Genomic DNA, 20,666 nt, shown 5'->3' on the forward strand with positions numbered 1-20,666 from the left:
TTTTTAATAAATAAGAAAGGCCGACCTTCATAAAACAATAAAATACCAAGCGCTCTATAATAATTAATTAATTTGCCATCGTTTTTAATTAATAAACTTCGATTTTTTTTACAAGGCAAAAATTAATTAATATTTAAATGCAATATTTAAATGCTATTTTTAATTAAATTTTCAATCTTATCGAATTTTCTAGCATTTAAATAAATTCAAAAATGTGTTTGAGCGCCAAAATATTTTGAAGATGGAAAGATACGTACCTCATCGCCCTGGTCCCTTGGAGAGGGACAGGAGCGATCTCCCTTGTCCTTTCTCGATCTTGCATCTTTGATCTCGATTTTTCATTGTAAGGTGAAAAATAACATTGTCTCTTTACCCCACGCTTGCATCACTTGCTTTTTACAAGGCATTTTTGATGTTTAGAGGATCATCGCCCTTGTCCCTTGGAGAGGGACAGGAGCGATCCTTGTCTTTTCTCCATTTTAAGCTTAAATTGGTAATATTTAACGTCCATTTCCCTTTGTATCGCCTTCCAAATGATGTTTAAAACCTTGTACAACCTTATTTTGACGTGGTCTTCAAAGGATTATAAGTGTTTTGGCAAATATCGCCCTGGTCTCTTCCTGAGGGACAGGAGCGAACTTCAAGTTTTTGAGCTTGTCCTTGCTTCCATCAACTTGCCATCACTTTCATCGCGTAGAATGAAGTCCCTTTGATCCCCTTGGATACTTGATGTTTGATAAACTTTCAAAATTTAGAGCTTCATGAGGATTTCGCTTTGGTCCCTTGGAGAGGGACAGGAGCGAACCTAGGTTTTTAAGTGCAAATCCTTCATTTTGGCGATCCTTGTAACTTTGTGCTTGATTGAGACGCTTCGAAATGTCCTTGCCACCTCTCTCCTTAACTTGGAGTGATTTGAATTTGAGGAAAAGGCAACATAACTAAGATATCGCCCTGGTCCCTTGGAGAGGGACAGGAGCGAATTTGTACTTGTAGTCTCCATCACACTTCGCCAGCTTCCAAATTTATCTTCAACGGTCTCGTAACGTCCCCTTTCATTCATCCATGCCTTGGAATTCATTGTAACTTGGCAAGAAATTTGTCTAAGACAAAAATCGCTCTGGTCCCTTGGAGAGGGACAGGAGCGAACTTGGGCATTTGGGTCCCTTGTTGACGTTTGATAATCTTCAATTTGTCTTCAATGGGTTCAATTCATCTCCTTTCTTGCCTTAAAACATAAAACTTGCTTGATCTTTGCCCGGATCGTATCTTATGAAGAATTTCGCTCTGGTCCTTCAGTGAGGGACAGGAGCGAACTTGACCCTCTAGGTAAAAACTTCATCATTTCATTGTTTTTGATCAAGTCTGGATGCTCTATCATGCTCATTTCGTCCTTCACCATGCCTTTGATGTCTCAATTCGTTCGAACAAGGTCAGGAATGACTCCACTAAGCTTTTTCACTCTGGACCCTTGGTGAGGGACACGAGCGATTCGCCTTGGACCCTTGGAGAGGGAGAGGAGCGCTTTTCGCTCTGGACCCTTGGAGAAGGACAGGAGCGAAATTTGACTTTTCGATCTCTCTATTAGGACAATTTTAATGGAATATAACATTTAAGTATAAGTGACATTTCCTTCTATGTTTCTTCTTTCTTATACTTTAAGTTATATTCCATATATACTTTCAGGATGTTTGAGAGTGGTTTCAGACCTCCAGGAGTTATATTGCAAAATCTAGTTTTTGGAGGTTTTTTCAGTTTCAGACTTAGTCAAATTTCAGGATCAGGACATTCCAAACTTAGCCAAATTTCAGGATCAGGACATTACTCAAGCCGGACTTGCTATCCTATTGATCCCCTGGGCGACGTTCAAAATGCAAAGGCTAGCTAACAAAACCCTAAAAAACCTAAAGAACAAACCCTAAAAAGCAAAAAAAACATGGGTCCCCATTTGCAATGGGGCGATGTGTGAAAACGTCACAACAGCGCCATTCCTCCCTTCCTCACTTAGAGTAGAAGTAGTATAGTGCTTTGATTTCAATGGAGAATGTAATGGTGTTTGATGCATTTCCGTGGTTCATACTTTTTGCATCTTGCTGATTGTAAGTTGCGGTGTAAAGTTAGCTTGAGACACCAAATTTGTGCTAAGTTCGATTGTGAATTGTTTGGATTGCGCCATGTTGAGTATTCAAATGCACTTTCTCAATGTGAAAATCCTTTAACATCCTCAGAAGATTGCACCAGTTCTTGTGAAGTTGTAGTTAAGCTTGGTTTATTTGGAATCTGTCCATCAGAGCATTATCTGTTGATATCATTGCCCTTAGGAGTAGATTTAGATCTCTCTAACCCTTTCCCCTTTTAATTTTAGTTCATTCCAATCCAGTTCATTTGAAGTAGAAGCATCACATAATTGCCATATCAGATGATGAAGTGCCAACCATAGGAAAGAAGTGAAAGAACGATCCAAACGTAAGGAAGGAGTACCAGTAAAACACATCTGCCAACTGAGTCACGTTCGTAGCATAAAGGAACCTGGAGTCGATTGTTTGAACTTCCTGCAATCTTAGCATGCAATCGCACTTTGTTCAAGAGAGAGTAAGGTGACTGTTGGTAACCTTATTTTGTGTTCGATGTAGTCATAAAAAACATGTCAACAACTAGTTCCTTTACGAATGCTTTCGCCTTTTTGAAAAACTTATTTATCCAATTCTCCATCATATAAGCTGAAATTCTCATTTTTTCTAAATTATCAATTGAGTCTAGAGGAAGCAGTGGTGGAGGCGTGCCTGAAGGATCATGTTGCCTTATCGGTTCTTTAACTGCTACAGGTAGTTTCTCAACACATTCACTTCTTTCTCGAGCTTCTTGTTTTTCTCTACCTCAAGCTTCAGCATATCATGAACTGTTTTCACTGTGTCATTCAAGTCTTCCATCACTTGCTCAGTGGTGGGAGGACCTAAGTCAATAGTCCCCAAGTCATACTCCTCTGCTGTGATCTCGCCTTTGGGCTTATCTAATCTTGGAGTGGCAATTTGTATTATTCAGGATCTTGTACTATCTTTTATAATCTTTGACATCTTAGTGGCTTTCTTCTTTTCAACTGTCTCTTGAGCTTTATTCTGGAAGCTATCTAAATCATCTATAAGCTCTTCTTCTACCACTATAAGTTCCTTTGCTAATCTCTCCTTGAGTCATGCTGGGATAGCGGATCTTTCTTCTCCCACTTGTACCTCTTTGAGCTGTTGATCTTCTCAGGGTGGAGAGGTTACTTTATCATCTTCTTTCTCTATTTCAACATACTCATCTTGGCTGCCTTATTGCTAGCTTGCTCCTGCAGTGTTGAATTGTCTTGTACCTGGGAGTGTTTCCCTCTATCTCTATTTTCACATCTATTGTCATGAATTGTGGACTCCATGGATTCGTTCACACCGTGATCTATGCTTCCTTTGAGTGGCTGACTTTCCTTGCCGGCTGCCGGATTCATCTCTACTTCATAAATGGATGAAGTACTAGTAGGACGGCCTGAGTTTGATTTATGTCTTTTATGTGATGATCCTTCCATATGACCTTTCCTCTTCGAACCTTTGGAGTGAGCTGACTAAGTGGCATTTTCACTAACATTCATACTTTTGATATCATCATTGGATGAGTTCGAATCTCCCATCAAATCAAATATCAGTTGTGCATTCTGGCTTTTCAACTTTTGAGTTTGAATGTCTACCTGTTGACGTGTATTTTGTACACAATCATACACAGAATAAAATACCCAAGGGTACCTTATCCTCTCTTGAATAAAGTCTCTGATTGCTGAAGATATCACAAGAAGGATCAATCAGGGTGACTCCAATGTTCTTTTAAGTAGGGTCTCTACGTGTGGATAAGCACCAGTGGTCGTTGTGATTGCTGTGTCATCAAGGGGCCTTACGTTTCCGAAGTGGAATTTCCTATACTAACAAGTTCTCAAAAAAGATCAAAAGAGGAGGGCTTACAAGAGATTAATTCTAATCTAAGCCTAAGAATGACTCAATGTGGACGAGACTTGGCAAGATTCTACCAACTTCAATATTGCCATAAAATAACAACTCAACTGAAATTGATGCGATCTTCTAAGGTAACAAAATGATCTTTCAATTCATCAAGGATCATAGACACTACCACAAAGGTACATATCCAAAGTTCAATGACGATTGAAGGTTTAAGTGATTCAAGTTTTTCCAGTTGACCACGCAAGGCGTTCCTACAATCAGCAAGAAGCTAGTGGTTTGGAAAGTGAATCTTACCAAAGATCAAGTCCAACACTTTGTCCTTCAAATTAAAACACTACTTTGATTGAGAATGATTCAAGAAAGTGAACAACCATGAAGATAACCACAAGAGTTGCAATAAAACACCATAACTTCAATATTTTATTGATCTCAAAGTCATCATAAACAACAATTGTTTGAAATTCCTTCTTCAAAGCTCAATCTTGCTACAAAGTAACTTGCTTCTATCAAATTGCTAATCTCTAATCACTAATGCTGATATCTAAATCTCTAGTTACTCCTTAATTTCTAGTTACAAAATGAGAAGAAATGAGGGTATATATAGCATCCTCAATTACAATGAACGGTCCAGATCAAAAAGAAGATCAATGGCCAAGATTATGACACCTAAACCCTAATTAGGGTTTATTACAAATAGCCCCCTTTTTACTGAACAATATTAAATGCATAGCCAAATATTAAATTTGGCACAAAAATCTAGGAGACATAGACCAATGACAATTAAGGTGCCATGTCATCTATAACAACCTTTCTTCTAGAATCTTATTCCCTTTCCAATGCTCCTTTTTAGCATATGCAATGAATCTGGATACGATTCCTTCGATCTCAGCAATTGGAATCTCGGGAAGATTCCTCATTCGTTCTTCCAAGTGGATGACCTGATCAAAAGCCTTGAGGAGAGTAGCGTCCCATGCAGGTTCAAGTTCTTTGGTTTTTTCAATCAGGAGCATGGTAGCAAACATCTGGTCCCGTTGCTCATCTGTGATAATATTAGCATCCTTGCAAAAGATGACCTTGACCCTTTCTTCCAATTCTTGTAGATCCACATCTGTCTCAACTTCGATCCTCCTGCCAAGAATAGTACGTAGTACCTCAAACACTCTATCCTGGATCGGGTGGATAACCTCCTCAACATGATTGCATCTAGTACTGATGTCCTCGAAGAGAACTTCCTTCATCTGGAGTAAGGTTGACCATTGAAGTAAACTATGAGGTCCTCCATCCATTATCTTTTCTTGTACTAGGACCTTCCTTGATGTTTGTCTGATTACTTGCAGGACAGGAATGATAACATCTTTAGTATGAGCAAAGGTGGCTACCGTTATCATTAAGTTGTGGATGATCTCAAGAACCTGGATAGCTCTATGAATGGTCTGCATCATCCTCGTTGCAAATTCCATAGCAACAGTATGAGATTTGTCAATCCAAGAGCTCATAAGCTGGACCAAACTCCTGACTCTCTCTGCTTCACCAATTGATTGAAGGGGAAGTGCCTGTACGGGTGATACTGCTGGATCCTGACATCCCAAAGGTTGATTGAGATGGCTAAAATAACTTCTCCATGCACCTCTCTCTCTCTCAAGCTTTCTATTTTTCTCCATTTCTTCCCTAAGCTTGTCTTTCAATGCTTCAAATGAATCGGTGGCCTCATCTAGTGTCTGCTCGGCTGTGAGTGGACCAAGCTCAAATGTCTCTACATCATATTCCTCTGCGAGGATCTCACCTTCATACTTTCCATTGCTGGTGTAGCTATCTGCAATTTCCTGGATCCAGTCTCATCTCGGATCATCTTGGACATCTTAGTAGCCTTCCTCTTTTCTGTCACTTCCTGAGAATTTCCGACAAGGCTCTCTAAATCAATTACATTATCTTCGTCCTCGATCACAATCACCCTTGTTAGTCTTTCCTTTAACCAATCTGGGATGGCAGATCTTGTTTCTTTAACCTGTATCTCCTTAGGTAATGTTTCTTCTTCTCTGAGAGGAGATGTTACTTCATTATCTTCCCTATTTTCATGTAGCTCATTAGCTTGGAGAGATCCACTTGGTGACCTTCGAGGTGCCTGTCCTTCTTCCTGTTTATCGTTCTGTACCATTGATTCCATAGACTCTTCCATTTCAAATGTCCTCTTCTCTTGTCAAGAAGATGTGTCGGATGAACGATCTCAGTTTGCCTCTTGCTTCTTCTTGGAGGATTCTCTTTTCTCAGGTCGCTCTTTTCTCTTCGAGCCTCTTGGATGGAGATTGCCCTCACTTACGCTTCGAAGGTTGCCTTCGCTTGTGTTTCTGGGATTAGGATTACCTTCACTTACACTTGCCCCTCCTTCAGCTGGTCTTTCCTCTAAAGTAAAAGTCATAGATATGCCTTGCTCTCTCAACTTCTGATGCTGCACATCAACCCATCTGCGAGTACAAGACAAAACTGGAGCCATCAAAGCATCTAGATCCACAATCTCGGGTTCATTCCAATCTAACCTTACTGATTTGCTTTCTCGGTCATAAGATGATTGGAGATGTCTGCCACTGTCCTGAGCTTGGTCGGCCACTCTGTAAATCTTGCATTTCCTGATGAAGTCTAAAGGCAATCTAGAATGCATCTTTCTTTTCACTTCAAGATCATCTAAGAGATTCATCACAAAGTTTTCTATCTGAAACTCATGCTTATATTTTCTTCCGACTGTCTCCTCTATATACCCATAAGGATCAAAGCTTTCTCTTAAGGCAAAGAATGAAAATGAATATAAAGCTAACTCCTTCTCTGCATCATCCATGGCTAGAGCATTAGGACATACCTCAACTGAATTCCCTAATATGATAGGCACAGGAACTCCATTTCCATGTCTGTGTCTGAATGCCTTCACATAAGCTGCCAACTGTCTAGTTACCTCAAGTAACACTATTCTGTCTGTCGGATATCTCGGCAACATGTATGGAGGTGAAGGACATCCATGGACTCTAATATATGTAAATTTCGGAAATTGGATAAACCAAGCACCGTACCTCTTTACTAGCTCTTGTGCATCCTGAGATAGCCTATTGTGAATCCCGCCTTGCAACGTCCTGGTGATGTTCATCGTGAAGGTATCATTGACTATCTTGTAGTTACTTCCTGGCGGATGATGCAAGTGAACATAGGAATCACAAACTCTGACCTCCCTGGGTCCTCTTCCAATCACTCCTCTGTGAGGTAATCCTGCATATTCAAAGCTCCTGATCAAGGCATATATGACGTATGAACTCATGTGGAAGGACTTGGTAGCCTTCAATCTCCTTAACTGTACATCCAAGCAATGGCTAATCATTCTAGCCCAATGAATTGTTCCTTTTCCCTGAACTATCACTTGGATGAAGTAGAACATCCATTTCTCGAAATAGAAGGCTTGAGGGGCTCCTGTGACTCGGTTGAGCAGTGTTATCAAATCTCTGTACTCCTCGTGGAAATCGATCCTATGTGGTGTATTTGGAATCTTGCTCAGGCGAGGACGACTCTTGAGTAACCAATTCTTGTTGATGATGCTTAGGCAAGTGTCTGGATCATCTTCATACATGGACCTGGCTCCTTCTATGCTTTTGTAGATCATATCTCTGTGCTCCGGAAGATGGAAAGCCTCACTTATAGCCTCCTCTGAAAGGTAAGCCAAAGTGTTTCCCTCCTTGGACACGATCGATCTTGACTGGGGATCATAATGGCGAGCACACTCGATCATCAACTCATGGCACTGGATTGCTGGAGGGAAGCCGGCCGCCTTAATGATGCCACTTTCAATTATCCTCCTGGCGACAGGTGATGGCTTGCCAATATAAGGGACCTCTCGAAACTTCTTCGTACTGAAGTTTCCCAAGTTGGTATCTCCAATGTTGCTCCACTTAGACACGATCTTGGTCTCCAATTCTTCATTCTTTTGATCTTCCTTCATGAGAGCTGGACGATTGGTGGATGCTCCTGTCTTCGGGGTCGCCATCGTAACACCTACACAACATTTCACAATAAGTAATAGATTTTGCAATGTAAAAATATAGATTTAGATTAAAGATTGAATTTAGGAAACTTCATGATAAGTCTTTGAGTTATCATTTCCTAAATGCGATTGAGCTACTGGAAATTCAAAATTTCAAAATTCAAAATTTAGATTGAGACTATGACGATCAAAATTCAAAATTTAGACAAAAGAAGACTTCGCCATACCTCACTTTGAGAGCTAATTCTAACAAAAGATGCAAAAATAAGGAAGTTCGCCTAGGCAAAATCGAAGTTTGAAGTATTCAACGTGATCCTCCTCTAGCAAAGGCGCCTTTCTTGTCAACTCCACCAACTTTGGGGTCTCCAACGCCTTGATAGAGAATTCGCTCCACCTCTAACCAAATTCGCACTCTTCCTTGGATGGAAAATTTCGCACTTCTCCAAAAATCGCATGTGAAAATGATTGAATGATGATTTAAAATGCTATATCACTCCTCCCTTTTATAGGCGCTCACCTCTACAATCTCCCATAGGCCGACTTGAAAATAAGGCAAATAATAATAAAATTTTAAATAAAATGGAGGCCGACTTTGTAAAAATATGGAAATATAACCCAAGCGCTCCAATTTTATTTAATTAATTAATTAAAATGCCTTTGTAATTACTTGTTTCGATTTTTTTTTAAAAGGCATAAATTAATTATTAAATGAGTTATTAAATGCTAATTTAATTAAATATTTCCAGTTTATCGAAATTTAGCATTTAATATAATCCAAAAAAATTGGCACCTAAGCATAGGAGGTATAAGGGATATCAACCAATATCGCTCTAGTCCCTGGGAGAGGGACAGGAGCGAACTTTGTTTTTAGGTCCTCCATCTTTCATTTTCATGCTTGAAACCTCATCCCCTACGTCCAAAATGGGGTTCTCGCTAGGTATTTTGAGTGTGACTTATTTCATCTTTGGAAGGGATGCCTTTTAGACCATTTTCGCCCTGGTCCCTTGGTGAGGGACAGGAGCGATTTTTGCTTTTACTCCTTGGTCCTTGTTTTCTAAGTTGCCAAATCGATTCGTGAGGTAGGCAATGATCACCTTGTTTGTTTCACACATGTTAAACTCCTTTGCAAAGCAAACTTGACATTCAAGTGATTTTCGCCCTGGTCCTTGACTGAAGGACAGGGGCGAACTTTGTATTTTAGCTCAAATTTGTCAACTTTTATCATTAACTCCTTGTTTATCATCTTCCTAAAGACATTTCAGACCTTGTGTAACCTTGCTTTGATGTGATCTAGGAAGAAAATGATTGATTTTATGAATATCGCCCTGGTCCTTGACTGAAGGACAGGAGCGAACTTTTGTTCCTTGGGCTAATCCTTGTTCATATCAACTTTCAATTGCCTTCAAAGTATAAAATGGTGTCTCTTACTCCTTCTTGAACGTTTGAAACGGAAGTGACACCTCAAAATTAAGCATACTTGGACATTTCGCTCTGGTCCCTTGGTGAGGGACAGGAGCGCCTTGGGCAATTTCATCACTTTTCATGGTCTTTGACACTTTACTTTCCCTCGAAGCACCTTCAACATCATCTCCATCATGCACCTTGGCCTGGATTCATTAAAATTCAGAGGGGAAGGCTAAATAACCAAGATTTCGCCCTGGTCCTTGACTGAAGGACAGGAGCGAACTTGCACTTATAAGCTCATCTGCGTTTTACTAACTTTCAAATTTGTCTTCAATGGATTCATTATGCTCCCCTTCACTCATCTTTGACATGAAACTCGCTCCAACTTGGTGGGAAATTTGTCTTAGGAGGAAATCGCTCTGGTCCCTTGGAGAGGGACAGGAGCTATCTCTAAAATTCGCCCTGGTCCCTGACTGAGGGACAGGAGCGATTTTACTTCTTGGGTCGGTTTTCCTCATGATGGCACTTTCAAATTATATTCAACTGATAAAACACACTTTCTATGTTCCCCTCAAATCGCGAAATCATTAAAATCTTGCAAGGATAAAGCAATCTTGGATTTCAAGCTCCGGTCCTTCAGTGAGGGACAGGAGCGATTTTGTCCTTCTGGCACATTTCCTTGTTTGCAAATTTCTTCAAATTATATTCAATGGACAAAAGATGCCCTCCTTGATATCTTCCAATCCAAAAATCGTCTTGGTCCTGCAAGGACAGTGCAATTTTAAGAAACAAGCTCCGGTCCTTCAGTGAGGGACAAGAGCGATTTTTGTCCTTGAGGGCAAAAGTTCATCTTTTCATTGTAAACGGCTAAATCCTGGCGTTCCATCATGTTGATTTCACCTTCCATTGCGTCCTTGATGCTTCAATTTGATCAAAATGAGGTCAAAATGGTCTAAGTAAGTCATTTCGCCCTGGTCCCTGGCTGAGGGACAGGAGCGATTTGACCTTAAACTTTGAAAAACTTGCCAATTTTAAGTGTCAAAATCTTCAAAACTTTCAATTCGTGTACGACTGCATCTCTTGGCGACCTTGCACAAGACAAATGAAACAAGTCAATGACTAAGATGCATAAAAATATGATTTTTTGCCCTGGTCCCTGAGAGGGGGACAGGAGCGATTTTACCCCTATAGGCCAAAATATCAAGAATTTAGGCTTTCAGTCACTTCACAAGGCAAAATTAGGCTATTTCCAATGCCTAGGATCAATTATCAAAATTTCCAAAATTTGGCCAAAAATCACCCGGACAAAAAATTCACAATTCCATCATTAACACTTAGGCAAAATTTGGACTTGCTTTCAAAATTCCGACTGAACCTAGACAGACTCACTTGACATCCTGACAGATTCACCCTATTTCAAAATTGCAACCTACGCGAGGATGCTCAATAATTCAAAATTGGACTGGGCCTTGGCTTGAAAACATCAAAATGGAAACCCTAAGGCTTAACCCTAGTCCAGACGACTCGCTCACTTACCCAAAACCCTAAAAAGCAGAGAGAAGAACAGGCAAAACCGAGCAAAAAGAGGGGGTCCCCATTTTAATGGGGCGATGTGTGAAATGGTCACAACACTACCCATCGTCGTGTGTATGCCAAGACTGGTTTCATCAAGTCTTTCAAATCAGTGATCTCGACATCAATCCAATTGACCTCTACCTTCTTGTCTTTCTCTCGTTCATACACAAACTGGAGGCATTTTCGACTATCTTGTGCTTGATTTGGTATATTGAAAACTTTACACATCCCAACGATGTCAATTGGTAGTCCTGAACACATCTTTCACCTTATCTCTAAATGATCTTGGGCATTCATCCAATAGTCTTCCAATTGTAGCTTGTGCTTGTGCCTTATCTTATTAGCTCTTCTCATATTGCCATAGAGGATCAAAATTCTCTCTGGAAGAATAGAGAATAAGGGAATAGGATCTCAATTCTTCTTTTGATTTCTCAGCTGCCTGCAAGGATGGGTACACTTCTATTGATTGTCCAAATGAGATGGGAAAAGCAATACCAGTCTTGTGTCTGTACGTTGGTGCTTCTTTCGACTTAGTCTGTCCCAACCCCCACCGAAGCTTGTGGTCTTGGATCAACAGGGTCTGCTTAGGTAAGCCACAGGAACTGGAATTGCTTAAAAAAGATACACTGGTGCTGGTTCACTAGTGTCAATAGCTAGCTCTGCAACTTGAACTCCCAACTAGAGACCCTGCTACAATCTATACTGCCTCTTCTTTTGCTGTGGGATCTGAGGTTGGGGTTTCAGTCTCCTCGAATAGGCTTTTCTACCTTTGTCTCTGGTGCCAAAACAGTCACTTATACTAGGGCTCTCTTTGCTATTGGGTGATCAACCACCTCCTATGTCCCTACAAGTGGTGCTCGATAAACTCGATCAACTGGGTCTTATGCAACTGCTAGTGCTGTTACTGAAATTGGTGGTGCTTTCATTTGGTCTGCTGGATACGGATCCAAAACTGGAATAGGATCTTCAACCCCATAGAATTTTAGGGGCCTCCTATCCTGATCTCGATGTGCTACTAGTAATGGTGCTGATTCGGAAGCTACTGCTGTTGGTAGATTAACGAGGACTGGGGCTGGTTCACAGTTAACAGGATCGGGATCCCCGGATTTAAGTTAATCAATTTTGTCTTACTAACTCCAGCAGTACCATCTTGTTGGTAGGATAGCATGGTAGCATGTACGGCGGATAGGAACATCCTTGAACTCTTATACAGGCAAACTTGGGAAATTGGATATACCATGCACTGTATTTCTTTACTTACTCTTTCCCTTGTGGGGATAATCTTTGATGGATGCCACCTTGCAGTGTTCTTGTCAAGTTCATGGTGAAAGCATCGTTCACCCTCCTGTAATGAGTCTTGCCCGGGTAATGCAGCTGCGTGTAGGATTCACATGCTCTCATCTCTCCGGCTCCAATTCCAACTAGCCCTCTATACATCAATCCCGCATATTCATGAGTTCTAGCAAGTGAATATATGAGATATGAACTCATGTAGAATGTCTTAGTACGCCCAAGCCTTTTCAATTGTAGATCAAGATTGTTGCTTATGATTCTCGCCCAGTTAATCTTTTCTCCACCAGTATACACTGCTTCCATGAAGTAGAACATCCAACTCTCAAACTGGGATGCTTGGGAGATTCCCATAACTCGGTTGATCAAAGTGATCAAATCACCAAATTCTTCCTTAAAATCAATCCTGTGAAGTTTGTTGGGTATCTTAGATATGTCAGGTCTGCTCTTCAATAACCAATACTTGTTGATTATGCCAAGGCATTTGTCAGGGTCATCCTCATAGAATGCTTGTGCTCCTTTGCTTTTGTAGACCATGCCTTTGTGATCCAGTATGTGGAAGGCTTCACCGATGGCTGTCTTGGATAGGTAGGCAAGTACCCTACCATCAGGTGCTACTATTGTTTTAGTGCTGGCATCATAGTGTTTAGCACACTCAACTATCAACTCATTGTATTGGATAGCCGAGAGGAAGCTTGCTACTTGTATTATCCTGCTCTCAATCATCTTCTTTGAAAATCCGGAACTTCTTCATGTCAAATTGCCCTATGTTGGTGTCTGCTACATTGCTCCATAATGATGTGATCTTCGATTCGAACATCACTTCCTTCGAATCCTCCTTGATGATAGTTTGTCTTGTGACTGTTGCCTTTGGGGCTGTCATGCTCTACCTGAAAGAGTTGTCTAAGTTAGAGTTCTAATTATGATATCAATGTGTACAAGCTGAAATTAATCACCTAGGTTAGCAATTTTGTTGCCTAAGGCTGATAATTCATTACAATCTTCTATATTGCTAAAATCCTAGGTTGTAGGTATAAACCTTAGACTGGAAAAATCAGACTTCATTCAAAATGATCATTAAATTACAATGAATTTCAATTACAAGACACGAATCATCAAATGAAGGGTTTTTGAAAACAAATATCGGGAGGAATTTAATTTCTTTAAGTCTTTTGAATTCCTGATTTTTTGATTGTGACACACAGAATCAGACCTGATCCTGATGAAAATGCTTCAAAAAATGTCAAATTCAGGCCTGATATGATTGTTGATGAATGCCTAAATGATGCTAGTATTGAAATCTGCCCCCAATTTTGTAAAATTCGCCCCAACAATGGATGCATATTGCCGTGGCACTCTCAAATTCACCGACTCAGAAGGTTTGCTGATGATTGAAGGCACAGAAATTGCCTCCCTTTTCAATCTTGTAGCTTTGATGATCGCTGATGTTGGTGAATTCGCTGTGACTGCAATGATAAATTCGCCTTGTGCTGGTGTGGAGACAAGATCGCTGCCTTTTGGAGACAAATTCGCTGCTTTGAAACGAATATCGTGGATTGATCAAATGAAATGATAAATCTTATCTTTATAGTGATCAAGGGGTGCATCTTTTCACTCCAAGGCCGACTTGTGTCTATCATCAAGAGAACAATCTGGATTTTTGGGTAGCATTCTTCGATTGTTTCTAACTTTCTACATAGTAACGAATTGGGCACATCATATGTTCACTGCTTCTATTTTCGTCTGCTAAAATTAGGGGCCTCTGTAGATACTAAGTTTGTATTCTTTCATCTTCTTAACCATATATTATAAACATAATATTTACTTTTGTTGCCTGATATTTTGATCTTTTTTTATTAATATGTATATTTGAGAAACATTAAAGCTTATATGTTTGAATCTCTCTCTCTCCCATATATATATATATATGGGCCACCATCCCAGAAACATGTCATGCCATCCCCTGCTTTCCCATCTTGGAAACTTACCTTGCTTTTAACCACTCATTTGTTTAATTTACTTGCATTAATATTTTACACTAGTATAATTTACTGAAACATCTATGAGAAACCATGCTATTTAAATAAACCCAGTAATGTAAGTTACTCAAAACGCCACACTCAACTATGACTCATGAGTCTCAACCAACTTATGACATTGCAAATGAAATAAAAATAACGTCCAATTTTTTCATTATCCATAAAACTTGTAAAAATGAATAAGAAATATGTTGAATTCATATGTAGTCTTTTTGTAAATGGATCAAACGAAAATCTAGCCTTTTTTTTTGAAATGAGATACAATCATTTCCTGTAGCTGCTCAAATTTAGTTAAACAGAATTGGGACAACGAATGTTGGCAGATTTTCATGGTTGCAGGTAGGCATTTGGAGAGGAATTTAGCTGTATTGCTCACCAATATTTCATATTCTAGAAGTTGACAGAAATTTGCTAACTTCTTGTCAGGATCATGGAAATATGCTCTACTTCCTTTTAATATTCAGTAGAAATTTTGTGTGCTTAAAATTTTGATTTTGCAGTTTGCACTGTTATACGTAGTCAATATGTAGGATTTCAACATTCCTTCCTGTACGAAAAGTTGCTTGCAATTTACTTGTGTTTACAGTCAAGTAAATTTTTGGATGTGTATTGTATGTTCTGTTTTATTACTTAAGAGCAGTTTGGAATTACTTTAGGACTTGGTTATTGTACAGATATGATCAAAGTTTGGTTGTATTGAAGCATGCCAAGGCTTCAAAACAAGGAATGGTTACCAAGTCTTCAATAATGCTAGGTCTTGGAGAGTCAGATAATGAGATAAAAGAAACTATGCATGACTTGCGTGCTGTTGGAGTTGACATCCTTACTTTGGGACAGTACTTGCAGGTATGAACATCCGCCTTTTACTTTCTCTTATTGTTTAGAACTATTTTTTGCTCCTTTAAAAGGGAGACAGAGGCGAGCTCTTCAATAAGCTTCCAAGATTTTTGGTACATTTATCCATCGCAAATTCTAATAGTCCTTGGAGTTCTAACCTGAGTCTAATCACTCTTCTATCTTTTTACACGAAGGGCTCAGATATACCTGAATAAAATGATGAGGCCTAACTTGTAAAGCATGCTATCTTTAGTGTTGTAAAATTCTTAAGGGCTTAAATGAAGCTATAAGTGATTTTTGGAACCATTTTCAAAAGGAGGATATCTTTTGAACTTTAAGACATATCCCTGCAAACTTCTGAATGTCTCAGATGGTACATGTTTACGGATGATGAAATAAAATATTAGTTATTTCTAGCTGTTTATATATGCATGAGCATCATTGGAGATGGTCATCAAGAGCGAATAATCCCCATTGCTGCCAAAAGGTGGAGGCAAGCAGATAACTCCAAAAAGAGCCTATAAAATATCCAAGTTGATTATTTGTATAAACCTTTCATTTCGGAAACAAAAAAGTTTTGATTAAGTGTACAGTTGTTCAAAGGAACTTGATTCAAGGTTGGAGCAAATTCAGCAGCTGGAGGTTTTTTTTAAGATCTAACATTTTCAGCCATGAATTCTCATTCTTTGAAGTTACATTTTCTATTTTATCTGATTTGTATTAATAAGAGCATATCACAAACTCTGCCACTCAACATATCAGATTGGAAAACATATTTGTCTCGTTCCTAAAGCCTTGATGGAAAGTAAAAACTTTTTGAAGAGAAGAGGCATGTCTGCGAAGGATAGATATCACAACCAACGCCGAATCATTTTTTATTATTATCATGTTGTATTCTGAATTTTTGATGTACCAATGGTTATAATGAAGACGATCATCCAGATTCCATCGAATGTCTATTTGTTATCTTTGTTGATAAATTAATTAAGCTATAGGAACATGACAATAGATAATGTGGTGATTTATTTTCATTTCATTTACAAGCTGTAAATATTTTTATCATAAATTGACATTTAGACCAGGTCTCATAATTTTAAGCTAAACTCTGTTGTTCTGCAGCCAACGCCTTTGCATTTGACAGTGAAAGAGTACGTTACTCCTGAAAAGTTTGCCTTCTGGAAAGAATATGGCGAGTCCATTGGATTTAGATATGTTGCAAGTGGACCTTTGGTAGAGCTTCTTGCACTGTAGTTCCTTGTTTATATTTTGTTTTGAACTTAAAGTTGAAATATATTCTCATTAATCAAGATAGAAATTGGACAAATTCTATCATTCCTTCCATATTAGTGCCATATGTGTTATATCATTTGGTTGAAATTGTCAGAAACTTAGGGGCAAGCGGAGACATAATTTTTTCTTTTTGTTGGACTTACAGGTTAGATCATCGTACAGAGCTGGAGAATTTTTTATAGAAAGTATGCTCAGAGTGCAGAAGGCTGCTGAATCTACTTCTTTGTAGATACATCGATTCATGTTTTGGTAACTAATGTTATAAAACAAATGATGCGGCCTAGGAGGTTGGAAAGTGTAATATAATGCAGCTTATCTCTATAATTCATAGAGTGATTCCTAATATGACCTTAATTATCACTACATTATTGCAAGTTGCAATACAGAACTGTATTACCCATTTTTCATAATATTATTCAGTTAATGTAAACATGATTTTATTGGAGATGATTTATCACAGGAGCTTGCAACATGCCGAGTGCAGATATGCTTGTTTACAACAACAATTCATATTTGGTAAGAACTGAGCAAATCGCATGAGGGTGTCTTGCATTTGCCATGTAGGGTCAGATGGTCCCATGTAATTCCCATATACCCATCTCGGATGCTAAGAAGCTCTGATGATGAAAAATGCTTTGTTTTGTCATGCCTCAAAATAGACTTTTAATCCAAAAAACCTTTAAAGTAAGCCATATGTATCAAGTTGAGAGATTGATAATCGTAACTACCGTGTACTTTTGATTCAGGCTCTGCAAATTAGGCCCTGTTACAATTTCTGAATCAGTGTGTTAAAAATCCAAATCAAGGTTCCCTAATTCTAAATTAGGCTTCCCCCAATTAAAAAAAATTAACAAAAAATTCTTTCATCAAAATGATATATCCATTTTAAAAATCGTAGCATTCAATCAGCATATTAGATTTCGGTAATGTTTTATGATAGATTTGTATAGAGTTAAGGTATATGATTCTACATTGTTTACTAATTTGAAAAAAAAACAACACAAATTATCTCTAATTGCAAAGAAAAGAAAAGAAAGTTTGCTGGATGTAAATATTTCATAAAAAAACCTAAATACCTAATTTGTGAATCCTAATTTTCAAATAGGATTTGCTTTTCTTTTCTAATATCTTAAGTAGGCTGTCTAATTTTGAAATAGACTTGAATTTCCCAATATCTTAATTAATTAGGATATCTTAATCTTTTATCAAAATATGAAATTTCTTAAATTTGAACTATGGGAAGTGGCTCATGACATTGGAACAGCTAGGGAAGCCTACTATAGTATCTAAACAGATATAAAATGTATCCTACTTCAGGAAATTTATTATCACAGGATATTAAGGATTTGGAGCATAATAATTTTTTTTTTTGTTTTCTCACAATCTTTGTTTACAAAATCTTCTAGATGGGAATGATAATGAAGGTGAAGCTTGTAGCACCCCGCCAAGGAACCCTAGAGGATAAGAGCAAACTATCCAAGGAATGCATGGAATGTTTTTTTTTTCAAAGTAATTGTCGTCATGCTTAACATACACAAGTATAACGCTCAACCTCAAGGTAAAGTCAATTAATAGTTAACCAACTGTGCACATGCGGAAGTCTAAACTCTTGGAACTCCATATGAGACAACTCAAGTCGCCTCTAAGGGTTCCTTGATGTCACTACCTTAGCAACACATCCAAGATTGGATCAATAACTCATGACTCACTAGGAGATGACCAAATCAACTTCCAACACTAAATTAAACACATTTATGTTCATTTTAAAACACCAATTGAAATTTATGTGATAACATCATGATACATCAAGAATAGAGAAGCATAAGAGATCATACTTCGTGTCCGATACCAATACTAGTGCACGTGAAGTAATATCGATACATATCCAATAACAATTATTACATCCATCTCCAATTGGAACGTTCAATACATACATGATCAATGATAAAACACGTCTCAATATACAAATGATTACGTCATACAAGAAGGGGAAGAGAATAAGAAGAATCCAGTGTCGAGGAAGGAGGTGGAATCCATTGAGTTAGTCATGAACCAAGTCCAATCCCCAACAATGGTTGGCAACGCCACTTGACCATGTGATACCCTTAGGTCCACTCCACCATGCTTGTGGAGATAGTCACACGACCCAAACAATCATAGAAGTATACATGGAAAGTAATAGGCTTACACAAGAGCCAAACATGGAGCAAATACTCAACATGAACATATCAACCCAACAAGAGTCGTAAAATCACAAGGAGATGGAAATGGCAACAATGCATCACTCACATCAAGGAGCAACAATCAAGTAAGAGAGAGTGCTCAAGCAATAATAAAGAAAATGCCTAAGAGCGAGGAATCATCCTATATCGATAACAAAAAGGGCAAGGAGGCACCCACAAGAACAACATCAAACTTACCATACGACATATGTCACAACAAGATAACTTAAAGATCAAGCAACAATAAATCCATAGGGTGCTACTCAACTATCATGACCTAGATACTAGAGCGCTAGTGTAGGGAGTGTCATCATGTGTGTTCATGACAATGCACCACACTGAACTAAGCATTCTCTCATACAGATCAGAATGATGATCATGCAAATCCCAATATTAAATGAGCAGGCATGTCTCTTTGGACAAGTCCCAACGTTCCATGTGTGGGCATGCCTTCCCAAGATATCCTTAGTCTTGTACTAGTGCTCAAGGCATGCTTGAGGAACCAATTATCTTAATTAATGTTTTATCTCATCCCAAGTTTATTATTAAGTTATCACTCTATTAAGACTTCCCAATGTGATGCTTGCGTGCCACTTACGAACTTGGTATGCGTTGGAAGCCACTCCCTAAATCCACTTTAATACCTAGTTCTAGGCTCATACCATTTAATTGAATGAGGAATAAGAAAAAATACAATGCCATAATTCACTTGGCATATCCTCAATTACATCAAATATCTCTTTTACACAATGTTATTTCATCCATATTTTAGGCATACTCAATTGGTCATATCGCCAAGAGAATGGATCCGCTTGATCCCACAATGAAATACAGTCATATAAGAAGATACAAGACATCTATTTCAACCACTCGAGCATTCATTTCAATTGCTCACATCAAGAACTATTAATCATTACACTCGAGAAGGCATGGGCCAAACATCAATGCCAATCAAACATGCCAACATCAAATGCAATATCTCAATGCATCAATTATCTTGACAATAACAAATACTCTCAAGCATGAATGAAAAACACTTAATTGCTCAAAATATCAAGTAGACATAACCCCATTTTGATCCCACATTGCCATACTCAGTTAGAAAATCATTATGCCCTAGTCAGCTACCTTACTAAGCCATACAAATCAAAAGCACACCATAATGCTTCAAAAGGACACCAAGATTTCAAATGCACTCTAGAATGCTTGAAAAGCGCACCAAGTTTTCTAATGCACACCAAAATGCTTCAAAAGTGCACTAGGATTTCAAATGCGCAGTTCTAGCTATTAGATGCCAAGTTATCTAATTAAAAGCACATTTCTAGGTGTCGGATGCACCAGGCTGCCTTAACGGACTCAAAAGGGCTCAAAATCAAACAAAGGGCTTAAGGATTCAATTGTCCACATAAACTAGAGGAAGACCCAATTATTTTTTACTCCCCAACATCGCAAAAATGAGATCATATTACTATAACACCCATCCCAAAAGATTTGGACAACATTTCCCATATAAACTTAAGTTTTCAACAAATGTAACATACAAATCATAAAATCAATTAAAAAAGGAAATTCAAATAGAAAGCACGCTTAAATCTAATCACAACCCATTTGCAACTTAATTCATTTCAATTGAGACTCAAGGGAGAAATTAAAGATCCTACCTCAACCCTGATGAAAAATTCAAACTTGAAATGCAAATCACATACACTAGAAGAAGCCATATCCCTCGAGCAGCCCAAAGCATTCACCAACACCAATATTTCAAGCCAATGCTCACCAAAAATCCATCCAATCAATCTCCCCAAATCAGCAATCCAATTTTCAACATGTAGGGTTTTGAGAGAGAGAAAGAGGAAGGAAAATGACTAAGTGTTGAGAAATTGAGCTCAACTCCAAAATATATACTCTTTTGGAGTGAGGGCTTTGATAATAATAAAAATCAAATCTTACCTAAAATGCCAATTAAACTCCCAAAAGACCCCAAAGATAAATCACTTAATTCTCATTATAT

The 20,666-nt window shown here is 38.4% G+C and overlaps 1 protein-coding gene across 1 annotated transcript in view; it reads left to right on the plus strand.

Moving 5' to 3' along the window:
• Positions 1–17,121, plus strand: part of LOC131032907 (lipoyl synthase, chloroplastic) — a 49,818-nt gene extending 32,697 nt beyond the window's left edge. The window contains exons 5-7 of the mRNA XM_057964008.2: positions 14,981–15,152; positions 16,263–16,373; positions 16,579–17,121. Of these exons, the coding sequence (XP_057819991.1) occupies positions 14,981–15,152; positions 16,263–16,373; positions 16,579–16,662 (367 nt within the window). The 3' untranslated portion in view covers positions 16,663–17,121. The remainder of the gene's footprint in view (positions 1–14,980; positions 15,153–16,262; positions 16,374–16,578) is intronic.
• Positions 17,122–20,666: the final 3,545 nt, after the last annotated feature.

This window comes from Cryptomeria japonica, chromosome 4 (assembly GCF_030272615.1).
Source record: "Cryptomeria japonica chromosome 4, Sugi_1.0, whole genome shotgun sequence".
Lineage (NCBI taxonomy): Eukaryota > Viridiplantae > Streptophyta > Pinopsida > Cupressales > Cupressaceae > Cryptomeria > Cryptomeria japonica.